The 24,782-nt window shown below is 42.8% G+C and overlaps 1 protein-coding gene across 24 annotated transcripts in view; it reads right to left on the reverse strand.

The window, feature by feature from the left end:
- PCBP3 (poly(rC) binding protein 3) overlaps positions 1–24,782 on the reverse strand; it is a gene marked incomplete at both ends in the record, with an annotated part of 83,687 nt that overhangs the window by 27,125 nt on the left and 31,780 nt on the right. For 4 of the 24 annotated variants that reach the window (XM_083402232.1, XM_083402227.1, XM_083402231.1 and 1 more), the window contains 7 exons: positions 2,537–2,611; positions 3,999–4,127; positions 4,655–4,786; positions 5,620–5,736; positions 6,571–6,603; positions 8,742–8,765; positions 11,876–12,001. In XM_083402232.1, coding sequence (XP_083258358.1) covers positions 2,537–2,611; positions 3,999–4,127; positions 4,655–4,786; positions 5,620–5,736; positions 6,571–6,603; positions 8,742–8,765; positions 11,876–11,944 — 579 coding nt within the window. Of the gene's footprint in view, positions 1–2,467; positions 2,612–3,977; positions 4,128–4,654; positions 4,787–5,619; positions 5,737–6,570; positions 6,637–8,741; positions 8,766–11,875; positions 12,018–24,782 lie in introns of those variants that run through there. The other 20 variants (XM_083402245.1, XM_083402241.1, XM_083402244.1 and 17 more) reach the window with 9 other exon arrangements.

A 24,782-nucleotide genomic window follows, 5' to 3' on the forward strand; every position in this document is an offset into this window, starting at 1 on the left:
TGACACCAAAAAAGTAATTTGCGAGATCTGAGAATTTAGCAATAAGGTATTTCCTCAGAAAACATGGGGAAAGGGTTGCTTTCTAAGTTAGGAGCTACTGTTCTCATGTGCCAAACACTCTATTCACTGACATCTGAACTGGATTTTGTTTTTGCCATGCTTTTGTTTTGCCAGATGTTGAATTGTGATGTGAGCTATGAGTGTCTGCGGACATCTGTCAGTGGAACAGGGGAGGAGGGAAGCAATTCTCAGCAATTTCTAGTCCCCTCATAGCACCCTGCAACACCCCCACCCCCAATTAGGAGTCCTGCAGAAGTATTAGGAGAATTAGGAGATGGTGCTGCAATTAAAAACCACCTCCTTTTTCTTTGCTGGGTGGATCCCAACACCCATTTGCTTCTATCCTATACTTTGGTGCATTGTTTTTTATTCTATTTTGTACTGAATTGTATTGTTAATTGTCTTGGTAGCCCTGACAAAGAAGCAGGCTGCTATTGCTTGGGCCTCCCTAGCCCTCATAACAGATCAACAGATGAGGATCCCAAACACTTTATTTCTTAGTATGGTTTGGCAGTGTTCCTTCTGTCTTACTCTCCCTTTTGAGAAGCATAAGCTGGACCCAAAGCTCTTTCATTAGGTTGCTGTTTTAGAGAAAAGGCATCACGGATCAAATACTGGGTAAAGAGTGATAAACAAGTGTTAGGGGCCATTATGGCATTTTTATCCTCCCAAAAAATCACAGCATGAATGCACAGAACAGAGGTAACATTTGTGGTCAGGCACAATATCTAGGTAGATAAAATCTGCAGAGATTTATTTAGTTGGTGAGGTATGAGTATGCAAATGCTGTTCATTAACTCAAATGGGAGGAACAACATGAATTCTCCAGTTTTACTACTTGGCAACTTGCAAGAATATGCTTATAAAACATTTAATTATTTCTAATCTTGCTGTGAATTTATGTGTTTGCATCATGTGGTTCCATACTTTTCTTACAATCAATAGCACTGGTTATGATTTTGGTGGACTCTTATCCATTAAATAAGCATAGGCTTATGATTTTTATTGTGTCTGCTAAAATATCAAGTATGATACAAAAATGAACTGGTTACTTTATAGAGCCAATCTGCATGGTATGTTGGAGTTCTGTATCTGGAATTTCCCACATAATTTTCTCCTTCAAAAAGTAGCCCAGAGGTGGTGGTGTGATTTGGGCTGGGTTCATGGCACAGGGAAGTGCCTTAATCCTTTGCTAACCACCCAACTTAAATCCCACCTCTCAAAGTGCAAGGAAAAACAACCTGGCACATTTTTTTGTGAGCTGAATCTCTCAAATCAGTCTCCCTTCCTTTTTGCAGAAGGAAGCCCAGTGTAATGTGTTATATGGTTCCGTTAATTTACAGCCTGAGTTTAATGTCAAGATCTGGAGACTCAAACACATGATTAGTTTATTTTAATCTACTGCATTGCTTTTTCATTGTGAGTGCCATTTTTGGACTCTGTCACAATGAGAAAAAAATATTTCAATTAGATGCTAATGTAAAATGGCCCTGGAGAAAACTGAGTAATTGTACTGAAATTAGTTAAATAATCAAGAGACAAAAATTTCAAACAGACCCCTGTGCACTTGGAATGTCTTTTGAAGCTTATCAAATTTGCATTTATTGCTCAAACATGGCTATTCAATACTATTTAGGACAGAAACATTGGGAGTTCTGTTGAGATATGCTTTATGTTTGATCTCATTTCTCTTATTTTTAAATCTGCCTTTTGAACTCTTTAATGCGCTTCTGTGTAATCTTTGTGATTTTGTGAGCACTGAAATTCTTAAAAAAGCACATGCAGGACAAAATGAACAACTATGCAAGTCAAAGCACTTGCGAGCACACCCTGCAAAGCACATTAAAATGCGTCCTTATTGAGGATCTTGTCCTCCAGGGTTTGTTCTCCTGTTCATGTCAGCAAAAACATGCCTTCCCGTGCACCTAACATGCTTGTCTCAAGCCACTAGACACTCACATTGGGGTGTGGTGTTAATGAACAAAATCAAATGTGATGCCCATGATTTCACCTTATAACTTTTGTTATAGGGTGGCTTAGAGATTCAGGAACGGTCTAACTACCCCACTCCTAATGAGCTATCATTCCTGCTGCTCCATCCATGTTAATGGACACATACACCCTATTCAAACATCCCACTCAAGAGTGGCTACAGAGCGGGAGAGGAAGCGTCATTCTCTTTTCCAATGTTGTGCTTAAGGAGGAGATCAGTAGAGAGTATTGTTTCAACCAGAAGCCACTATCTATTAGCTTTAGCTGTGCTAAATGGCTTTCATGCCTCTTATCTGGAGGACGAAGCAGCTATACCCTGTGTTCAATAAAGAGCTTTGAGTCCAAGTGCTTTGGTGCAACATGAGTGGGATGATATCATGCAAGTGAAAAGACAAGAAAACCTGAGAGCACTAACGGGCAGCGGCTGGTGCTGCAGTAAAAGGCTGAGGTTGGCAGTGGAGGCCGCAAGCGGGTCGGCTCTTACCTGACCACCTGCAAAAATGACAGGGGTGGAGGCGGGCTTTGGGCGATAGGGAATGGTGGCACCTTTCGGTGGGGACTAGGAAAAGGGACAAGGAGAGGGAGAGAGAACATTAGACCAGATTTCCTGAAATGTTAGTAAAAAGAATGTTAGAGAGCAACCAAACACATAAAGATCAGACCATGATCTGCACGTGGATCTACGATGCCAGGTATGAATCTACCATGCCCAATTTCCAGACAACAGAGGAGCTAAATAATCACTTAACAGAAAAAATGGTTCTACCATAAATAATATTTAGAATTTATACATTGCTTTAGAGTGTTCAAAGTATCTCACATACCTCGTATTAGGAATCCTTCCAACAAACCTACAAAATCATCACTTTTAAACCTATCCAGTGAATTCAAAACTGAGGTAAGATTTGAACCAGGGAATTCAGGTTGATTCATTTTCACAGCTCTTTCACACCCATGGCAGGACCACCTGGAAGAGCTGCACTCTGTCTAATATAAGATAGGAATCTGCATGCCTTCACTACCTCAAAATTTGAGGACTACTGCAATGTAATCTATGCCTATTCTACATTTTGCAACCCTATTCCACTGTTTGAACTAACTTTTGTGTGTTAGGGTGTAAGGTAAAGGTGTTAGGCTGTACTAGAATATGACAGAAGACCATTGTGATTTCGAGGAGTTTTAGGTGGTATACCTGTGTTCCATACATGCCTAGAAATCCTGCAGGCCTGTCCAGCTCCATCGCAAATCCTAGCTAGTGCTTTCCCAGCTTTGGGAAGATTGTAGGAGGGCTCTAGGACCCTGCCAGAGCCTTGTGCCTCCTTCCCAAAGCCTGATGCCTCATTTATCCACCTTTCGGGAAGGCAGAATAAGAGCTGGGGGAGCATCACATTCTGGGCTCACTCTCTTCCACCCCCCCCCCACGATATGGGAATGTGCAGCCTGCAGGTTCCATGTTGAAGTACTCTTGCGACCCACTTGGTGTGAAAAGTTGGACCACCCTGAATTAGAAGAATAGCAGTGATGACCTTATTAATCTACTATTTCTCTGCTTGCTCCTCTGTTACTTTTGGTTTTCTGGAGAATTCTTATTATTTAATTAAAGTACCATTGGAGTGTTCCATTCCATCTTTTATCCATTCCTCATGATATGATCCACTTTGTATCCAACGAACAGGCATGTGGGTCATTGCAAGTTACTAGACTGGCTACTTTGTTTGCTTTTTGGAAAATGTCTTTATAGGAGGCTGGTTATTTTGCTTCAAGTCTTTTTGAAATCATTCATGTAATCTGCAGATACCTTGAAACCATAATTAGTTGAATGCTTTAGCAAGCAAGAATCCATAACAATACCAAACAGTAACTGAATTACAAGAAAGGTACATTGTCCAAGTTTTCAGTTGTTGGCTTTTTTCTGTATACTTTACCCCCATTGTTACAGACTGTACCTCCAGCATCACCACACAGATCTGTTTGACACATTGGATAATAGCATCGGGGGTCCCTGAAATGGTCACTGCCCTTTCTGTAGAGTTGGGCAGCATGTCCCCCGCCACTTGAACCTGAGCACCTGTAGACTGGAGAAGAGCAGGAAGGTAGGGAGAGAAGAAGAAGAAGAAGAAGAAGAAGAAGAAGAAGAAGAAGAAACAAGTAAATATAGGCAGACAGCTTGTTAGTCTTCTGCAAGCACCTAAAATTTGGCAGGCAATTCATGTGTGGATCAAGAAGTGAAATCCAATTCCCCATTTGCTTTGTTAATTATCCCCTCATTGTTTTCTAACTTGCACAGGCAAGATAAAAAAATAAGGAACAATGTTAGATCTCTGATATTAAAAATGGCCCAATGGAAATGTTGTTGTTTTAAAAAAGAAAAAGCGGAAAACAAATTTGCTGCCTCAAATCTGTTATGGTAAGTCCCACCTCACTATTTCCCTCCCCCTTTTTTATTTTTAAAAGATTGTCCTAATCCTGAAGATCAGGGAGTATTTTTACCTTCCCCCCCATGCAAAAACAACAACAACAAATCCCCAAAGCTGAATTAAATGGGAGAATCTGCATAACCAGGCTTTCCACCAGCCACCCTACAAAGCCTGTCTCTGCTTACCTCCCTGATTTCCTTAATCTTGGAGCCTCCTTTTCCAATCAGTGACCCACACTGGCTTGCTGGCACGACCAACCTTAACGTTACGGGTGGCTTACTGGTAGCTGTACTGTTGCTCATTGAGTTGATTATATCCTTTGAACAGAAAAAAAAGAAAATGCCTTATGATGCAGATGACAGTGCTACCTTATTTAAAATGAGGCGGACATTTTGATGAGCCTGTGAGTGAATAAACAGAATTGCTCTATTCCTGCTAAGTTGAGAAGGCAAGAAAGCATGGCCGCGCACAAGGAAGAAGCGAGTCTCTCAAAAGCTTACAAGATAATTGCTTGAATCTCCTGATTTAAGAACAAGTTTATTGTTATCGTAGATTGTAACTGCTATACATTTAGCACAATATCATAGAACTAGAAGATTAGAGAACTAAACAAAATGTAACCTCCCTTCACCTCAACTATATTTTGTATAGCCAGCCTCCTCAAGAAATCAGTCCATACTATTTGCAAACTGGATTGAGAAGCACAACATACCTTGCTAGGGATGCCTGTAAGCAGGTTCCACATGTTCCCTGTGTGCCCTGTGTGTCCCCCTGCTGCCCTGTGTGCCTGCCACTTGCCACCCCCCACCAAGCCTCGCTTACCAGGGGGTTGCATAATGGCAGCTTCTGGGTTCTGGCAGGATCTTGAAAGAGCCCTGTGAAATCTTGTGAGGTTGCATGAGATTTCACAGGGCTTTCACAAGACCTCTCTGAAACCTGGAAGCCTTCACCGCAGTTGTTTTGTCAGCGTCACCTGCGTTGGTGCCCCTTGGATTCTACTGCCCAAGGCGGCTGCCTCCGTCCTGTCAGGTGAGAGTGGGGCGTCTTTTCCATCTAGAAGGTCTGCATTCGCTCCTGGGCTGATGGGCAGTTTTGTGAAGAGATTTCATCAATAAGGTGCCTATCTAAAATTATTAAATAATTTGCTTACCTCCTCAAATTTGTAAGCAATCATGGCGAAAGCCTTGAAGATGGCATCAGTGGGGCCTGTTATGGTGACAATTCTCTCTGGACAATTTCCCTCAGAAATATTGATTCGTGCACCACTCTAGAATGGAAGGACCACACTTTGTCATACATATCGTAATTACATATGATATATTATTTGCACCACATATTTATAAAATCAACACATGTGAAGTACACATGATGCCAAAGCTAATCTGCTTAAATAAATTAAAAAATTGTCCAATAGCACCTTAGAGACCAACTAAGTTTGTTCTGGGTATAAGCTTTCGTGTGCATGCACACTTCTTCAGATAATCTGCTTAGTTATATTTACTCATGTAATGTCTACTCATATCTTACCTTGGATATAAGAAAAATATCTGTAAAACCATGTGTGAAAAAACCCCCCAAACAGAACATCTTACGAGCACCACATGCCCTATAGCAGAGTTTTCCAAACTGTGTGTTGTGACATGTTAGTGTGTCAGCTGCAGTGTGTAGGTGTTGTTGCATGAATGCTCCCTGAGTTCCTCCTGGAGCCGAAAAGGGGTTAGTTTCACCTCCGGTTTTCTAGTAAAACTGAATTGCCATGTCATGAAAAGATGCATGTCTAAAAAGTGTGTCATCACCATGAAAAGTTTGGAAAGCTCTACCCTACAAGATTGTTGTGTATCTCTGGACTACAGCTGTCTGCACTGGGCATATGTCACAGAAAAGCATGATCCCTCCTTCAGCTGTCATTTGTGAGAGCTCTGCAGAATGTTCCTATATTCTGTTCCAGAATGTTCCAACATATTACTAATGAAAAGAAACTTAACCCCCTCAACCACACAAAAATATACGGCCCTTTTTACCTGTGATCTTGCACTTCTGAAATCATCACACTAGTTTACATATTAAGTTGCAGCATCACCATGAAGGACTGGACACTTACCTCCTCGCGCATCTTTTTCACCGTTTCTCCTTTCTGAAAAAGATGCAAAATAACTGCTATAATCATATCAACACTATTGAGACAAATTTAACAGACATGCCATAAAGGATTTTAGCATGTCTGCCTTATTATTGGAGGGATTTAACTAGCGAGTCCTATCGGCGGAAGCCCAGCACAAGGACGGCTGCTTGTGTAACAGGATTTCCCCGCCATTCAAAATTGGCTCAGGAGGCTGGGAGAACTCCTGGAACAGCCTGCGGGGCTTGAAGGAGAGGGAGAGCCTTCCATCTGGCAAGCCAAAACGCTTGCCCTGGTGGAACAGTGGATTCCTCCCCCTGTATCCAGGGAACAACACTGGTAAAACACACCGTTGATGCACATAAGCATCCTATATCAAAAATCTAGTGAACTTGTTTGCCCTGTAGACTGAGGAAAATTTTAGAATTCGGCTCTGTTAAAGGAAAATCCTTTGCCCAATATGCCGCTACATTTATTAATGGACAGCTCAGCTGTTTTTGGCCTAAGGCACGCAACAGCTCTTCCCTGACCCCACTCTATTAAGGCACCAGATAGATTTGTAGAAAGTAATCCCAGCTTCTTTTAAGCTGGGTCTGTCTCTCTCCACCTCTCCCGTAGCTCTTGTAATCACACCTTCCCCTTGAGGTGCTCACTAAGAAACAGAAACACCCCGTACATGCACACCTTCCGAAGTTACCACTATGGCACAAGGAGGACAGAATAAATCCCCCCTCCTGTGATGTTTGAAGCCCATTTTGAAATATCTTCTAAATATATTCCAGTTGTGGTCGTAGCAACAACTGGCATTTGTGCATGGGGGCTTCCAGATGGGGAATTATTTTATTTTATTTTATGTATGTATTTTTATTAAATTTTTATATGGCCCCTCCTCATTCGGAGATCTCCGCCAGCAGGTGAAGACTTTCTTGTTCCAACAGACTTTTAATGAAAGGACTGGTCCTGAGCTGTTTTTTATTGTAATTATTGGTATGTTTTAAACAGATTTTATATATGTATATCGTTTTAATTCTATTAATGTTTAATTGTATTTTAATTATTGGTTTTTCCTATGTTTTTAGTGGTTCTTGTTTTTATCTGTAAGTCGCCTTGAGTCCCATCAGAGAAAAGGGAAGGCATAAATAAATATAGAATACTACTAATAATTGTTTCTGTCTTTTGCCCCTTTTTTAATCTTTTCTATTTGGTACTGCAGATCAAGCTCTGGCTAAAAGAGAATATCTGGCTAGTGTGGAAGCGTCCTTTAACAAATGAGAGTGACAACAGTATAGCACCATTTTCAGGGGAAGAATAGGCGGTTGTTTTGATTTTTGAAATAAATGTTCATGTTTAATAATCATAAAATGAAAGATGTGGTTTTTCCCATTATGTAAGGCACACTCTATCTGCCTTGCACCTAAGGATGTCTAGGGGGTGGTTGAGGTAGATGGTTGAGACCCCTGGGTATAGGGCGGTATATAAATTCAATAAATATGAATAATATAGAAGTTGCATCTTAAGAAAGTTCAGGGCAGCTGAATCGCTTGTCCCTTTTTAGTCAGCCAGTCAGATTTTTATTATTTGCAGTCAATGGCCATTGCAATGTAACTCATAAAAACAAGCAAGACAACTGAAAAGTAAGCTAAACATATACAAGTTGTCAAAGCTTGAAACAGTAAATCGTGTTTTTTAATCCCCTTGGCAGTCAACACTGTTGGGGATCAAAAAAGAAGCCTGCAGCTTTCTCACTGCTAGGACATCTAAAGCTACCTTATAGGTAACAAACTTGTCTGCATCAGCCAGCAACCATCTAATTTTGAAATTACCTGATTGACCTTCTAGCAAATTATTAAATTAACAGAAGAATCTGATTGTAGGTGAACTGTACAAATGGCAGGGTACAGCGTGCCATCTGGCCTCTTTCACATAACTGGAGATTACTATTTGTGGTCCTATTAAAGAATTTACTGGTAGTAAATTCTGGAGGCATACCTAGAAATCTAAAGTGAGTAAACACATCTCATTCCACCAAACCACACACTACAGCTTGTTTGTACTAAAAAATCAGCTGGGAAAGGGGCATTTCCCTCCCACACGTGTAGCTTGAAAACACAGGCAATATCGAAGCATTAAGATGCATAGTTTGAAGAAATTACCTTCCCAATGATGCTTCCAACTTCCTGTTTTAAAAGAAAAAGTGCAACAAAGTAAGAATTCAAGAACGTTCATTAATAAACATACTTGGCTGAGACTGAAATTAATTAAATGATATGGGCCGCAGAGGGTATCTTCCCGATGGAAAGCTCTTGGTGCAAGCCGGTCACTGCTCTTCTTCTGAAGAATGCAATAGACTTTGCACCCTATTGGGGATATTGTATTTATTATGCTGCTATAGTCTTTCCAGTTGGAGTGGCCTAGAACTGTGGATGCGGAAAGAAAATGTCTAATTCACCTGAATGGCAGTTTTTAAAATAATTTCCACCATCTTTTAAAAATCAGTTGCTTAATGTGTACTTCAGGGCTTTTTAAAAAGCAATATTAAGTGCAATATTAAAAAGCGATATTAAGCACAATATTAAGAAAAATGTGTTTTTGTGTTACTTTCTTTTTTCCTAGCACAGGATGTGCATCCAGCTTGTGACCGTTTCTAGTGGAGGACAATCATAAGAACATAAAATTGTAGGGTTGGTTTGCAGAAGAGGGAAAAACAGATCTCTCTATTGGGTTTTTGTTTGTTTTGAAGCCCAATGTACCGTAAGTACTGCCATTACAGTATCTGAGGCAATCCCTCACACGCTCTGCGGGGAAACAGGTACCGTATTTTTTGCCCTATAGGATGCACTTTTTCCCCTCCAAAAATGAAGGGGAAATGTGTGTGCGTCCTATGGGGCGAATGCAGGCTTTCGCTGAAGCCTGGAGAGCGAGAGGGGTTGGTGCGCACCGACCCCTCTCCCTCTCCAGGCTTCAGGAAGCTATCCCCCCAGCCCGGCAAGCTCCCAGAGCGATGCCAAAGCTGCGCGCAGCTTCGCCATCGCTCTGGGACCCATTCTGGGGGCTGGGGAAGCTCGGGCTTCCCCCACCCCCAGCCCCGCAAGCTCCGGGAGCGATGGCGAACATGCGCACACCTTCGCCAGTGCTCTCCGACCCGCTCTGGGGGCTGGGGAAGCTCGGGCTTCCCCCACCCCCAGCCCCGCAAGCTCCGGGAGCCACTCTGGCTCCCGTTCTGGGGGCTGGGGTCCCGCGCCTGGGGGAGGGGAATAATTTCCCCCCCCTTTATTTCCCCCCCAAATCTAGGTGCGTCCTATGGGCCGGTGCGTCCTATAGGGCGAAAAATACGGTACTCTGAACAGGGCTGTTCGTATTGTCTGTCCACCAAATACAAAATGGCTCAGTTGCCCTCAGCTGAGGAGCACACAGAAGTGGATGTGTAGCAGTCTCTCTGGTGGGGATACGCAAAGAGCTCTTTAGGGCTTCAAAAGCTTCAGGTTGAACATTTCAGCCCATTGATTCAGGCTGGAAGCTTAACATAGACTTGTGGTTCCCAACGTGGTGCACACACCCCACAGGGGGGCAATTTGATTTTTAAGGCGGTGGCAATTTGAGAATGAGTTGTTAACAGTTAATGGCCTTTTAGGCTTTCTCCATGTGAATAGTTCCCTTTTTGAAAATTAAGAATTATATGGCCCCGGTGGTGGTGGTGGAGATCAGGATTTTAGAGATGCTTAGGTGGGGCATGGCCAAAAAAAGGTTGGGAACCACTGGCATATTCAGCCTCTGGTAAAATTGCCCATATGCTTTCTTTTGTAAATAATAAGAACATTGCTAGACTAGAGTACCAGCCAAATAAACCTTTATTTGGAATTTATAAAAATCATAGTAACTGGATAACTGAAACTCAAGAAATAGACAAGACAATCAGGCAAACAACATGCATTGAGTGCTCCCACAAGCTCTGTGAATAGAACAGAAACAGGATTGATTTTCCCCAAAAGCTTTTTAAAAATCATTTTTGGGTCTGACCCCACTCTTTGATATTTCATTACATGTATATTTAATACCTTTAATGACGCCTTGATCACAGTTCATTATTAAATTTCATAACATTTGTACAGTGCATATTTTGTGTTCTATGCTGATATCTGAACTATATAGAAAAACCAGATTAACTCCCCCCCCCCCACACAATTGCCTCAAGGCCAGCATCTTCTTCCAATGTGGACGGGGGGGGGGCACTTTTAAATACTGTTCCCCCTGCATATCTTTTTCTTTTTGGCTCTTGTTGGGGAAATGCTGCTACTGAAAGAAAACAAACTGAAAGGGAATCAGTAAGTTAAGCCTCACCATCATCACCTGAGTGGAGAAAGTGGCTTTGAGACCCTTCAGTGAGGATGTTGAAGGACAATATAAGAGACTTTTCACCACTAATCCCCTGAGGCTTTCAATTAGCATTAGAAAGAAACTTTGCTTGCAAGTAAGCATTACAGAAGAACCTTGGCCAAGGGGAACTGGATGATATATAAGGGTTGGGGCACTATTTCAAGAACGCTATAAAGTCTGAACTCTGGGAGACTTTGGTTGGGAGACTCTATCTCAAAAAAAGCCAGCGATCATGATCTTCAGCTGATAGTCATAGAATCATAGAGTTGGAAGAGACCACAAGGGCCATCGAGTCCAACCCCCTGCCAAGCAGGAACCACCATCAGACCACCATCAGACAGTGGTGGACAACAATAAAAAAGGTAAAGGTAAAGGTACCCCTGCCCGTACGGGCCAGTCTTGACAGACTCTAGGGTTGTGCTCTCATCTCACTCAAGAGGCCGGGAGCCAGCGCTGTCCGCAGACACTTCCGGGTCACGTGGCCAGCGTGACGAAGCTGCTCCGGCGAACCGGCACCAGAGCAGCACACGGAAACGCCGTTTACCTTCCCGCTAGAAAGCGGTACCTATTTATCTACTTGCACTTAAGGGTGCTTTCGAACTGCTAGGTGGGCAGGAGCTGGGACCAAACTACGGGAGCTCATCCCGCCGCGGGGATTCGAACCGCTGACCATGCGATCGGCAAGTCCTGGGTGCTGAGGTTTTACCCACAGCGCCACCTGCGTCCCTGGTGGACAACAATAACTTCCCCAATTAAAGTTTTCCAGGTTTGTTGTGTTATGAATCACATATTTGTCAGAGAACTAAACTAATATATGTGACATGGACACACAATCTTAGCATTTGCACCTAGACAAGTAAATCATCACTGGCTGCTGGACGTTGTTTTAAGGAAGCACATGGTCACCGCTCACCTTCCCATGCATCAGCAGTCGGATGGTGAGAGTCACATTCAGGCCACCTTCAGAAACTTTAGATTCCATCTTCTATGGTGGTATGGTAAACGTCTGATATTAGGAGACCCAAGGAAAAAGCGACTTCGCAGGAGAAAACCACCTGTAAAGAGAACAAGTAAGTGCTACTTTTGTTTGTTGCTGTATAAGATTTAAGATGTTTTCAGTCTTTTGACAACCTGGAAAACTGATAGTGATCTATGGGAAGAACTTTCTCTGAATGTTCCAGGCCTAGTCGGTGGCATAGCATCCGTTACCAGTGCCCAGAGCTGGTGGGTGGGCACAAGTCCTGCCCTCGCTGCCATCGCTGGAGTAACCCCACGCCCGCTGGAACAAAGCAGGGCCTCGCTGAGCCACCTGCCCGCCTGCGCAAGGGGGAGTCTGGCTGGTCGATGCAGCCCTTGGTGGCCATGGAGGAGCATCAGGCCATGCCATGCTGGGGGTGTCTGCATGGAGGCGCCTGGGTCGTACCCCCTCAAAAATTGTGCACCTGGGTCCATGGCCCCCTGCCCCCCTACTCTATGCCCCTGCTATTCTAAAAAACAAATTTTCCTTTGATGTGTCTCTATATTTTGTATCTTCCATTTGCCTCCTTCTTCTCTCTCAAGTTGTGAATAATTTGGGATACGTATGATTTTACTAAGATGGGTATCCTGGAGAATTCTGCTTTAACATAGCATAAAGAAACATTAGCACTTAAATAGCCACAATACATCTTGTTCCCTTTAACATCTCACAGATTGTAAATTTATATTACAGTGATTCCAATTTACTTTGACTAGTCTTTTACCAAAATGCTAAACTATTTCCCCATATTCCCATCAAAACTAGATGCCATGAAGTTTCCTATCTAGGTGTTGGTCTTACTTATCTTCTGCAAGCCATTCAATAATGACAAGTTGTTATGCTTTTTTAAAAAAAATATTATATACAGTACTGCTTGCTTGTGTGACAATCTCTAAGTAGTTTACCCAACTATATGATTCTGAGGAGTGTTCAAGTGGAACGTTATTTCCCCTCTCACATCAAGTGGAACCATGTTAAATAACCCAAGAGCTGTCTCCGGATTTTGCAGAGCCCTTCAACAACATGGCATCCTCCGTGGTCCCCCTTCTCCTTGCCACGGCCACATGCCCCTCCCCCAGTCTCCATCACTGCCTAAGAGAGATCCAAGTGAGTGAAGGCTGAAGCTCCCTTGCCCTTATCACTGCCCACAGGCTATAGAGGGCAGCAAAACAGATGGAAACATCAAGGAGGAAGAGGAGAAGCACGGGGGGAAGAGCCAGTGTGGTGTACTGGTTAAGAACGGTGGACTCGTAATCTGGTGAACTGGGTTCGCTTCCCCGCTCCTCCACATGCAGCTGCTGGGGGACCTTGGGCCAGTCACACTTCTCTGAAGTCTCTCAGCCTCACTCACTCTGTGTTTGTTGTGGGGGAGGAAGGGAAAGGAGATTGTTAGCCGCTTTGAGACTCCTTCTTCTCAGTTTGGGTACTGGCCTCAGCAGGTGCTCAATAATACCAAAACTAGACATTAGATCTGACCTTCATGCTTACTTGTTTGAAATTTTGACATTTGTGATGGTGGTACATGCGTTGCCCACAGCAGTAAAAATTCAGTGTGCAATGCTATCACTGGGCACTATATGTAAACACACAGCCTCAAGCCCTATAAGCCTATAAGTGGTAGAGCATGTGCTTTGCATCTAAGTCCAAGATTCAATAGCAGCTTGCATCACCAGCTAAAAGGACTATACAGCAGGACTAGGGTCCCCCCCCCCCCTTTCCCAACCCTTGGAGAACAGCTACCAGCTGCAGCTAGATGGACTGTGCTGTTAGACACCTCCTTATGAACTGCAAAAGGGGACGTGAATCTAAGCAAGGTCTGGTAACAACAGCATCAAGACCACCCTTGTAGGTGGACATAACAGCAACACTGGAGATTAGAGGCCTGTGCTGTTTGGAAGCCACGAGTATTTTAATATAGTGTGATGATTGTCAAATTGCTAAGTTAGTCAAGGGCAGAAGGACTGTGTCACTCTAATCCCCAAGGAATTGTAATGAGGACAGGGGACAAGTTTATTATTTGCAAACCATTTTGTTTCTCCATATGTGGTATATGCTGCACTGATTCTCCATACAGCGACTGGGCAAGAGTTTGCAATCCAGAAATCTACTAGTAGTTATTCCTGTTTTTCAGTGGGTCCATTTTGCCCCCAGTGAGTGATCCTGGTGCACGGATAAAGAGGAAAGGCTTGCAAGAATGCTCTATTAAGTCTTTAATGGCAGAATTTATTTGAGGCATGTCGAGTTTAAGGTGTTCAATTGTGCTTCTGTCTCTTCTTCCTCTATCTAGAAAACGAAAAGCCTGAGAATCAGGCTGTTATGTAAATGTTTCCAATAGATTGAAAAAGTGGGTCATGTGTTCGCCAAATGCTCCTGGCTTTAAGATTTATCAGCGTTATTAAATTATACATGCTTCATGCTTCAGTGTGTAGGAAAGCTCCATTAGCCTTTTCTTAATCATACTGGTGAAAGGTATGCATTTTGTCTCTGAATTCAGGAGCTGAATGAAAACATGGGTCACTATATAGAAAAGGCTTTTTTTTACTTTGAATTCATGTGCTCTTCAACATATTGACAATTCCCTGCAGACAGAGATGTAGACAAAAGCCAAAAAACATGTTTTACAAACATGCTGTTCAAAAGCGTCACAATAATAGCTTTTATTTTCTGCTCTAAGCCAGCTTTCTAAAGCTCTTCTTCTTCGTTGATTCTTTTGTCTTCTGCTTATTTTAAAATAAGTCATGACATAGCTTTCTATGATTCCATTTAGGGACTTTGAAAGTTCTGTTATGTGCAAGCCAGTAAATGCACCACATAGGGGAAGACCATATGCAGTTTGCTCACCTGTGCTTGCCTCTTAAAGGTAAAGGGACCCCTGACCATTAGGTCCAGTCGTGGCCGACTCTGGGGTTGCGGCGCTCATCTCGCTTTATTGGCCGAGGGAGCCGGCTTACAGCTTCCGGGTCATGTGGCCAGCATGACTAAGCCACTTCTGGTGAACCAGAGCAGCGCACGGAAAAGCCGTTTACCTTCCCGCTGAAACGGTACCTATTTATCTACTTGCACTTTGACATGCTTTCGAACTGCTAGGTTGGCAGGAGCTGGGACCGAGCAACGGGAGCTCACCCCGTTGCAGGGATTCGAACCGCCGACCTTCTGATCGGCAAGTCCTAGGCTCTGTGGTTTAACCCACAGCGCCACCCACGTCCCCCGTGCTTGCCTCTTACATACAGATAAATATTTTAGAATCTGGCTGTAGGTCCCATTCACTCCAATGGGAATTTCCTGCCAGATTTGGTTCAGCAACCAAATCTCATTGCTCTAAAGCGGTAGCACTACACTGACACATACATCACCTGCTAGAAGAATTCTGTCTGGCTATCCCATTTCCCCATCTTAAGTAGGTGATTTCAGTGGAAAACTCATATGCCAATTCAAAATTCAATGGGTTCTTTAGGTCACATTATTCTGCCACTGACAGCCATCCACCGACATGGTAGTGGAGAAGCAAGAGCTAATCTCAACCATCAGACCATATCCATATTGCCCAAATAGTATTATTTAACAGCTGCAGTTTCCCAGCATTCTGGAGCTTGAACGGACATTAATGCAATGACTTATTGGCTCATTGAATTTGATTTCATTTTGAGAAGGCCAATGTCTACAATTATCTGATCAGGTAAAAATTAAATTTAAAATAAGAAACTAAATGAAAAAAGAAGAAATAGTAATGATTAATAATAAATCACACACCATCTAGAAGGTGAAAGTCATAGATAACGTATCTTATGCCTGCCAAGTGGGTAATTGGTTAAGTGAAAAACAAAGAGTAAAAAATTAATAATAATCAGATACAGATGCCAAAAGGGAGTTCACTTTTTCCATGAATAAGCCCCAGGTGTCTTCTGCTGCTTTTGAATTCTCCCTTCCAACGCTGCCACCATTAAAACAGTGGTAACTAGGATCTGACCTCTGTGACAAAATTATTATCCATTTTAAAGTTCTGTTTAAATTTATTTTTATGCCGCATTAGAGGTTAATGCAGGCTCTTCACAAAATGGCTGCTCTAAACCTTCATGGTTGTTCCCTATAGCAAGAAACTTTACTGATTTATGGCACTGTCTGGAATAAGGTCATGGACACAAACTTAGTAATATCAAAATACTGGACTGTATTTCAATTTGTCTGGAGACCTTGAGCCTCCTGGCTTACATGCTTCATCTGTAAAACCTACAGATTTTTGGGAGCCCAGGTGAGGCCTTGTCACTCGGACGTGTCACCTCCTGAAAAGCCTGTGTGGCAACTACTTTCAGGTGTTGTTCGTCGTGTTTTTTGTGCCATTTAGTGAACTTTGTTCAGCCAAACCAGTTCATTCCAAGCACTGGCCTTTACCTATTTGCAATTCTTAATAAAAGGCATTTCCCGGCCAGTGTTAGCTTGTGACGTTCATAGGTAATTGAACATCTTACCCACTGCTTTTTTTCCCTTAAAAAATGCTTAGGGGTCTTCTCATTTTGACTCAAGAAAACCACCATTTTATAGTTCAAATTGGGAAAAGTAAATACAGTAAATGGACAAAAGTACAAAGATTCACAACATGTTTAGGGGTGTGCATAGCCCTGCGCAGCCCCAGGGGGGGAAAGCACTGGGTAAGCTGTCACACATCCACAGTTGGGGCCTGTGTTGCCCAGGGAGAGCTGGAGAGAGAGGAATGAATGTCATAGCTCAAGGAATTGCAGAGGGTGAGTAAAGTGGTAGAGAGGCATGGAGGAAGGGGAAATGTTAAAGGTCCAGTCAGAAATCCTTCGGGTATGGGTAGCTTATGGAGGCCAAGGGGCCCGTCTTATCAACGCCACTGGGGCTTTTTTATGAATGGCCACTGTTAAATATATAATCACCATGGATGAATTTCTTTTAATTTCCTTCTGGCTTCTCTGTTCACAATCCTCACCAATCTCTATATATGCCTGCAACTCAAGATAACCACACATCTGATGACATAGATAGTAGCCTGCAAAAGCTTATGCTGTAAGAAACACAAATGATGCTCTTCAACCAGGCATTCAGATGTTTTTTTCAATACATATGCTTGGGTGGCGGCGGCGGCGGGGAGTTATTAGTTCTTTGGATGAAGGGTGAAGGAAGAAGAAGAGGAGGAGGAGTGTGAGTCTTTAAGGTGCTACAAAAGTATTTGTTATTTTTACCTTGGTGGTTGGAAACCAAACCAGCTATTGTCCTCACCTTAGTAATAAAAACAAGAACCTAAGAAGAACCTTCCTGGATGAGAGCAAAGGCCCGTCTAGTTCTTCAGCACCTTGTTCTCACAGTGGCCAACAAGGTGCCTGTATGGAAGCCTACCTGCGGGACTTGAAGGCCACAGCCCCCTCTTCTTGGTCTGATCTTCTCTGAAGACCACAGACATCTAGCGGGAGCAAACAGTGGCCTGGGCGCCTGAGAGACCATGCCACCGTCCACTTGGCCATGAACTCTTCTGACTGATTCAAATCCTCCATGGGCTTTTATTGGCCATAATAAGACAAGCCTTGTAGTTAGTGGCGTAGCGTGGGGGTGCAGGGGGGGCGCGGCCGCACCGGGCGCAACATCTGGGGGTTAGGGTTAGGGGGCGCAAATCCATGGGTTAGGGGGCGCAAATTACTTGCCTTGCCCCGGGTGCTGACAACCCACGCTACGCCACTGCTTGTAGTCTCTTGAGAAACATCATTTCCCCAGCTTCCAACTCAATTCAGAAATGTCACTGAAAATAATAAAAAAAGACCACTGACCTCTGCTAGGGGAAAAATAGAAGACACACAGCATCTCCAACTGACCACAGGGCAGATATTTACCCCACTGAATGCACTTTTGAAAATCCACTACATTTGGTAGCAAAACCAACAAGTCAGCAACACTACAAAGGCCAGAATTGCTGAAGGCAAGCAACAGAAACCTACTCATCTGTCTTCAATGAGCCTGGAAATGGGTCACAAAAAAGCTGTCAGTAACTGAGAAGGGAACTGGGACATCCTTACCTGCCTGAATAGGCCTGACAGTATGTCAGTTATTTCTGCATTTAACTGCCTATTTTGTGGATGCCCTTGACTCAGGAGTTGTTGTTTGGAGAGACAATAGAAAGACAGCAAAGCCCTTCTGCCAAACCCTTCTTTTCCCATGATGGTTTGCCACACGTCCCATGCCATTAACTCCCTAATCAGAATCACCATTCCTGGTACCCATTTTATCATCAATGTCCGCAGATCCAGGGGGAAGAGAAGCCCTTTCCAAGCACTTGCCTGCACACATGAAGATTAAAAGTGTGCGGTCTTAGCAGTTCTTGCTGATGCCTTTAAGTGTTCTACAACATAATAATCATTCTTGAAGAACCAGCAAGGGTTTGATTCATATGCAGGGAGTGCTGCCTCACGGTGTGATTCTACACCACAGGGCTGTGCACACAACGAATGTGACTGTGTGGACAGGGCTCTCAGAATTTATCAATGAGAAAGATCAATGCTGCCCCCCTGGTTCCATATGCTGAAGCAGCTCCCACACTGCTGGAAATGCATGAGGCCCTCCTTCACAGCCTTGACCCACAGCAGCAGTCATGTGACCCTCTGTGATTATTGCCCAATGGGAAACTCCCATAGCTGGCACCATGCTGTGCTCACAAGAGAAGATGCTCAGCATGCTCCATGACCAATAGCAGGTTCCCCCTTCCAAAAGGAAGAAGCGTGTGGCCTGTCACTGGAAGAGTTGTTTATTTGGTTAAAGAAATTTACTAGTTGCTTCTCAGCTGAATAAAATCTCAGTGTTCAAGAACTACCCACTCGGGAAGAATGGCAGATGAAACTGATGGACTATATGGAAATGGCGGAAATGACCGGCAGAATCCGAGACCAGGGAGAAGACGATGGAAGAAGATTGGAAAAAATTTAAAGTATATTTACAAAAATATTGTAAAATTAATGAACATTAGAAGTATATTGGAATGAAGCTATACGGTTTTAGCAGAAGGAATATTAAGAATGATATGAACAGTAAGTGTTAATGCGTTAAATTGGGAAATTGAAAATTAAATTGTATTATGATAAATTAAAGATTAAATTGAAGAAGAGGGAAAGGATTCGTTGAATTAGATAACTTGAATACAAAAAAGGGAGGTGTGAGGAAGTCGAGGAAATAAGCTAATGAAAGATGTGGATATAAAATCTGGATGTGTGTTTTTACTTTTGTTTTTTTTGTTTTTTATGTTGTATTGTTATATTGTTTTTATTTCAGTTTCTATTGTGGATGTATTGTTTGTTGAATTTGTGTATTGTTTTTTTCTTTTTCTTTTATTATTCTTTATTGTCTTTCTTGATATAAGTATAAAATACCTAATAAATTTTTTTATTAAAAAATAAAAAATAAAATCTCAGTGTTACATTAAAAACCCATTCAAAATGCACAAACCGTCCTTATGTCATTGAAGATGTAGTAGCATTAATACCATTCCTTAGCCTCAGGTGTAGCAGCTGGCCACGAAACATCCAGGAAGGGCATACCTTTCCTGTTCTTCTGGAAGATGGTAAAAAGGTAAAGGTACCCCTGCCCGTACGGGCCAGTCTTGCCAGACTCTAGGGTTGTGCGCCCATCTCACTCAAAGAGGCCAAGGGCCAGCGCTGTCCGAAGACACTTCCGGGTCACATGGCCAGCGTGACGAAGCTACTCTGGCGAGCCAGAGCCGCACACGGAAACGCCTTTTACCTTCCCGCTAGTAAGCGGTACCTGTTTATCTACTTGCACTTTGACGTGCTTTCGAACTGCTAGGTTGGCAGGCGCTGGGACCGAACGACGGGAGCGCACCCCGCCGCGGGGATTCGAACCGCCGACCTTATGATCGGCAAGTCCTAGGCACTGAGGCTTTTACCCACAGCACCACCCGCGTCCCTGGAAGATGGTAGTCTGCCCAATAGCTATTGCATGGGGAATATGTGATATTTTAGTCCTGTGCTTTATATGTTTCATAATATATGCATTTATATTTCAGTGATAGCAGTACTTCTTTCTAAGATTAAGAATAAAAACCAATGCTATAAATGGATCAGCCATGCCAGAATACAACCACAGCACAAGGTCATCTGGGGGATAATTCTGCACACTTGAGGTTTGCTTTTGCTCATGATTCCAATGAGATATCTAACACATAATGACCATTTGATGTAAACCCACAAATTCAGCTTAACATGGTCAGCAAGAAACAGCAGTTCTGACCAGTTGCTAATTCAATATTAAGCTGCATTTTTGTGTCAATGTTTGCTTCAGGGAGAAAGATGAGATCTGATTTTTTTATTTATAACTATGCATGTTCCCTAAACCATTAAGCTTGTGGCGTTACCCTAAAGCCTCCATCAGTTAGTGATTGCAAACTAAAATTCTGATGAGCTGAAAACATTGATTTCTATGACCTTTCTCAGCCATCTCTTGATTGGAGAACATTTTAAAAGTACCCTCTTGCATGCTCTCTGCGGCACTGCCTGTCGCCCGATCCTCCTATTAGGTCCTAATCCTGTGATTATAAGCATTATATTTTAGCAGCTAAGATGGTATATGGAGCAAACAACTCAGGATTATCATTTAATGTTGCATATCATGGTCAAATCAGAGATGGCAATGGGGAAGAGGGAGATTTTTATGGTTCAGTAATCTCTGAAAATACATTTTCAGACACATGTGGATTACTATATTTAACTAAATTATGCTGCCGAAATATGTGATAATGTATGTAGAACAGTGGAGAGATCCATCAAATCTCCTTCACTATTCCTTAACATGCAGTGTGGTTGTTGAGAAGAAGAGGAAGAGGAAGAGGAAGAGGAAGAGGAAGAAGAAGAAGAAGAAGAAGAAGAAGAAGAAGAAGAAGAAGAAGAAGAAGACTGACTTCACATGTTTGCATTAAGGTTCATCCAGACCTTAATATCTTTGGAGGCCCTTTTTCAGGTGCCTCCAGGTGTGGGAGGGGGCAACGGATGAAAATAACTTCTTCGTGGTTGCACTCCTCCTCTGAGATGGTCACCTGGTACCTACCTTCGTGTCTTCAATGCCGGGTGAAGACTTTCATTTTTTTATTTTTCCACACCTTTCAGTCTGCTCCTGCCTAATTAGTGTTATTTGTTTTTATGCTGTTTTTGTTTTATTGACCTGTTTTACTCCATTATTTTCAATTTGCTTTTTATTATTGTTGTAAGCTATCCTGAGAGGGCAGCATATAAATTCCTAAGACGTCTTCTTAGTATGATACATTATCCCAGCCAGAGCTAAAACACAAAAGGGGTTGCTTCCACACCAGCAATTTAGTCTGGAATTGCCACTCTAGGTTGAAAAGTGCTTCATTTTGAATTGGGTGCTAAATTGATAGCATTCCTAATGGGGGGCAATAAACTGATGCTGTGACTGGTGTGTCCCTCAGTCCTGATCAAGATGTCCAGTTCTATTCTGACAGTTATAAACATTCATCTTTTTCAACATCTGAAGATCTAAATGAGTTATAAAAATGAACCCAACAGTGTTTTGTGCTATAATAAATAATAGCCCTTGTTGTGAATAGTTAAGTGTGACTAGTTGCACTGGAATGTCGAAGGTCAAAGAAACATAAATGGTGAACGACCACACTGTGAGGTACATTCAATTTATGACCATGGCTCCTGACCTAGAGAAGATCCTTGTCTTTTTGGGGACATGGATTTTACTGTCTGCATGGTGCAATTGTGGATCCTGATGCTTTCTCAATAAGATGTGTTCCAGTTACTGTACTGTACTGGCAAATGGATTTGGCTGAAGCCTCAGCTGCCCCATTGAATATGCCCATCAAAGGAAGAGTTTGGGAACAGAGAATACGGATTTGATTTATTGCATTTAACAGTTCAGTACCCGCATCATCCAGTGTGTGGCCCAGACTAGCAGAAACTGACAGAGCTTATTAGGACTTTGCAATCCTGCAGGAAGACTTCACAATAATTTTTTGCCTCGAGGGGAGTGGAAGGTAGAGAAAATCTACAGTAGGAACTTGGAACAGGCCACATTTTGATGCATGTAGCACAAACACTCTCTATATTCAGGTTTAGTCACCCAAACGATGTAGCACAAATTTAAAAGGCATCTATCTTGGAAAACTGTGGGGGTAATGCTCATATTGAATCTCCAGACGAGAGGCTGTGGAAAACACTTTTATGTTATGGAGCCATAATTTATGTGAGCTTCTCACCACGGACACCCTGGTTGCATTAGCCCTCTTCTGGAGTTCAGTCTTGCAAGGGACAAAGTCATAAGGGGTGAGGCAAGAACATGCGCTTCATTGCCTCCCTATGTTTCTGAATGTACTGGACTTGCCCACTCCTGCCCAGGCTTTGTGTTTAGAATGGAGGCAGCTTGTAAGTCCGTTTGCCCAGATGTGCCTGGCAACCTGGCACACCCCTATTCTCCAACACATTTTTGCTGTTATGTGTCCAGGCTGAATGCCTAGAGAGAACCATCAAGAGCTTTCTTCATTGCAGCCTCCACTAGGATTGCAGAGTGCAAGGGCCATTTATTCCACGTCTTTCTCTCAGCTGTTGCAGTCACCATGTGGGGTCACTGGCCAGAAGAAGTATGTCAGGGCTTCCCACATCAGGACTGCAACGTGTGAATTAGCCTTGAATGGTTTGTTCAAATGTCCTGTTTAAAATTCATACCATTCTCCAGGAACATATTTTACGTGGTCACTTCTCTTCACACTGATTTACGCTTGCGCTCACATCTGTTTACAAACTGGGGTTAATGATAATCCCTTGCTGGGAGTCAGTAGAATATAGTGGCCCAAGACACTACCATGGCTTCAACATTGAGGACTGAGGTAATGAGACAATTGCTGCTGGAAATGTTTCCCCTCAGTACCTGATACAAAGAGAAGCAACTGGAAGTGAGTGCCAGAAAAACAGGGCTGAAACAGAAAATGTCACATGGTCAGGTTTCTGTAGCCTGGGTCGGGAACCTAATTTATCCAACAGAGCAGTATTGGAAAACACAACATTTCAGGAAAGGGGCATTTTCATATGCAGATCCACTTCTGCCTGGGGCTTTTAAAGAGACAATTTAGGACCACGGAAGGAGCTACATGCAGAGTTAACAGCTAGCTTAGAGAATGCATAAGCTAAAGCTATAGTAAATACCCCTCAACTGCCCCAATTTAATTGGGACATCCCGTTTTGGGGGGCCATGCTCTAACATGAGATTGTGGCCCTGAAAGATGTGTGTTCCAGTTTCCCTCTGGGACATGTTGGAGAGTGTGAGCTAAGCACTGGGTCAAATGGGTCCCCCAGCTGGCTCCTCCCTTCCCTCCATGGTAAATAGGCCCCTGGACAGTTACTAAGTGGGTTGCGGTTGTTGTTGTCACCACAGTTTTAATTTTACAGCCTTCTTCAGGAAAGGCATATGGGTGGTTGCCTAGTAACTGACCAAAATGTCTCCCACTACTTCCTGGTTCTCACAAGAAATAACAAGGTAAGGATAGATGAATACTTACCACTTTTTTCCATTATGGCAAGGAACCATTAATGAGCATTCTTTGGGTTTGTTCAGTCAACCAACTACAAATCCACCTAACAGTTGCCCATTCAACCCACATTTTACCAGCTTCCTTGTAAGAATATAATGGGGGACTTTGTAAAAAAAAACCTTACTGAAATCAAGATACACTATGTCCACAGCATTCCCCTGATCCACCAAGCTTGTAACTCCATCCGAGAGAGAGAAAGAGAGAGAGAGAGAGAGAGAGAAAGGAGAGAGAGAGGGGGATGGATGGATGGATGGATGGATGGATATCTGGCATGACTTGTTTGTTTGTTTGATTGACTTCTTTTTGAGAAACCCATGCTAGCTCTTAGTAATCACAGCAACCTTTTCTAAATGCTCACAGACCGACCGTTGAGTTATCTGTTCTAGTATGTTCCCTAGTATCAATGTCAAGCTCACCGGTCGGTAAGTTACCTAGGTCTCCCCCCCCCTTTGAAGATGGGGGCAACATTTGCTCGCCTCCAGTCTGCAGCGACCTCACTTGTTCTCCAAGAATTCTCAAAGATCACGGGCAATGGTTCTGAGATTACATCCGCAAGCTTCTTTTGTACCCTTGGATGCGGCTCACCAGCCCCTGGAGATTTGAATTTATTTAAAGTAGCCAGGTGTTGCTGTACTACTTTTTACCTATCTTGGGTTGCAGAGTTTAAGCTGTGTTTGTATATTTGTAAATAAACTGAAATACTACAGATGCCATAAGCCTTCTGTGAGCTCCTTCCAAAGGAAGCTAAACCTGACAAATTGCTGCTCCCCTGCAATAACAATATGCATACAGGAATAACTCTTAGGATAGCTTCAGCACTGCAATTTGGAATAACTTGTGGGCATTTGGTAAGCTTATTTAGTGGAATTTCAAGCCAGCATGGCCCCCTCTCAGCAATATAGTTCAACCTGCTGGTAGGAGAAGCATCAATGGCAAACGCTTCTTCAGCCTGAGCTTTAAAATCTCCATTAAACAGCTACTTCATGGATAGCCGAGGGCAGTTTTTCCCATTACTGAGCTGTTTCCATGCTTTTGAAATGGGTTAACCTAAATACATGTTGCTTTTGGTGAAGTTGAACCTTCAGATTCTCTTTCAAAGACAATAAAATATCAAATCTGAGATTTTTAGTGCTACATTTCCTTGATAACAATTTTGAAAGGACTAGCTGCATTAGTCTCTTGCAGAAAAAACAAGACAGTCTTGTGCAACTTAAAGACTAATCCATTTATTATGGT

This window comes from Podarcis tiliguerta (assembly GCF_965153285.1).
Source record: "Podarcis tiliguerta genome assembly, chromosome: 1".
Taxonomy (NCBI): domain Eukaryota; kingdom Metazoa; phylum Chordata; class Lepidosauria; order Squamata; family Lacertidae; genus Podarcis; species Podarcis tiliguerta.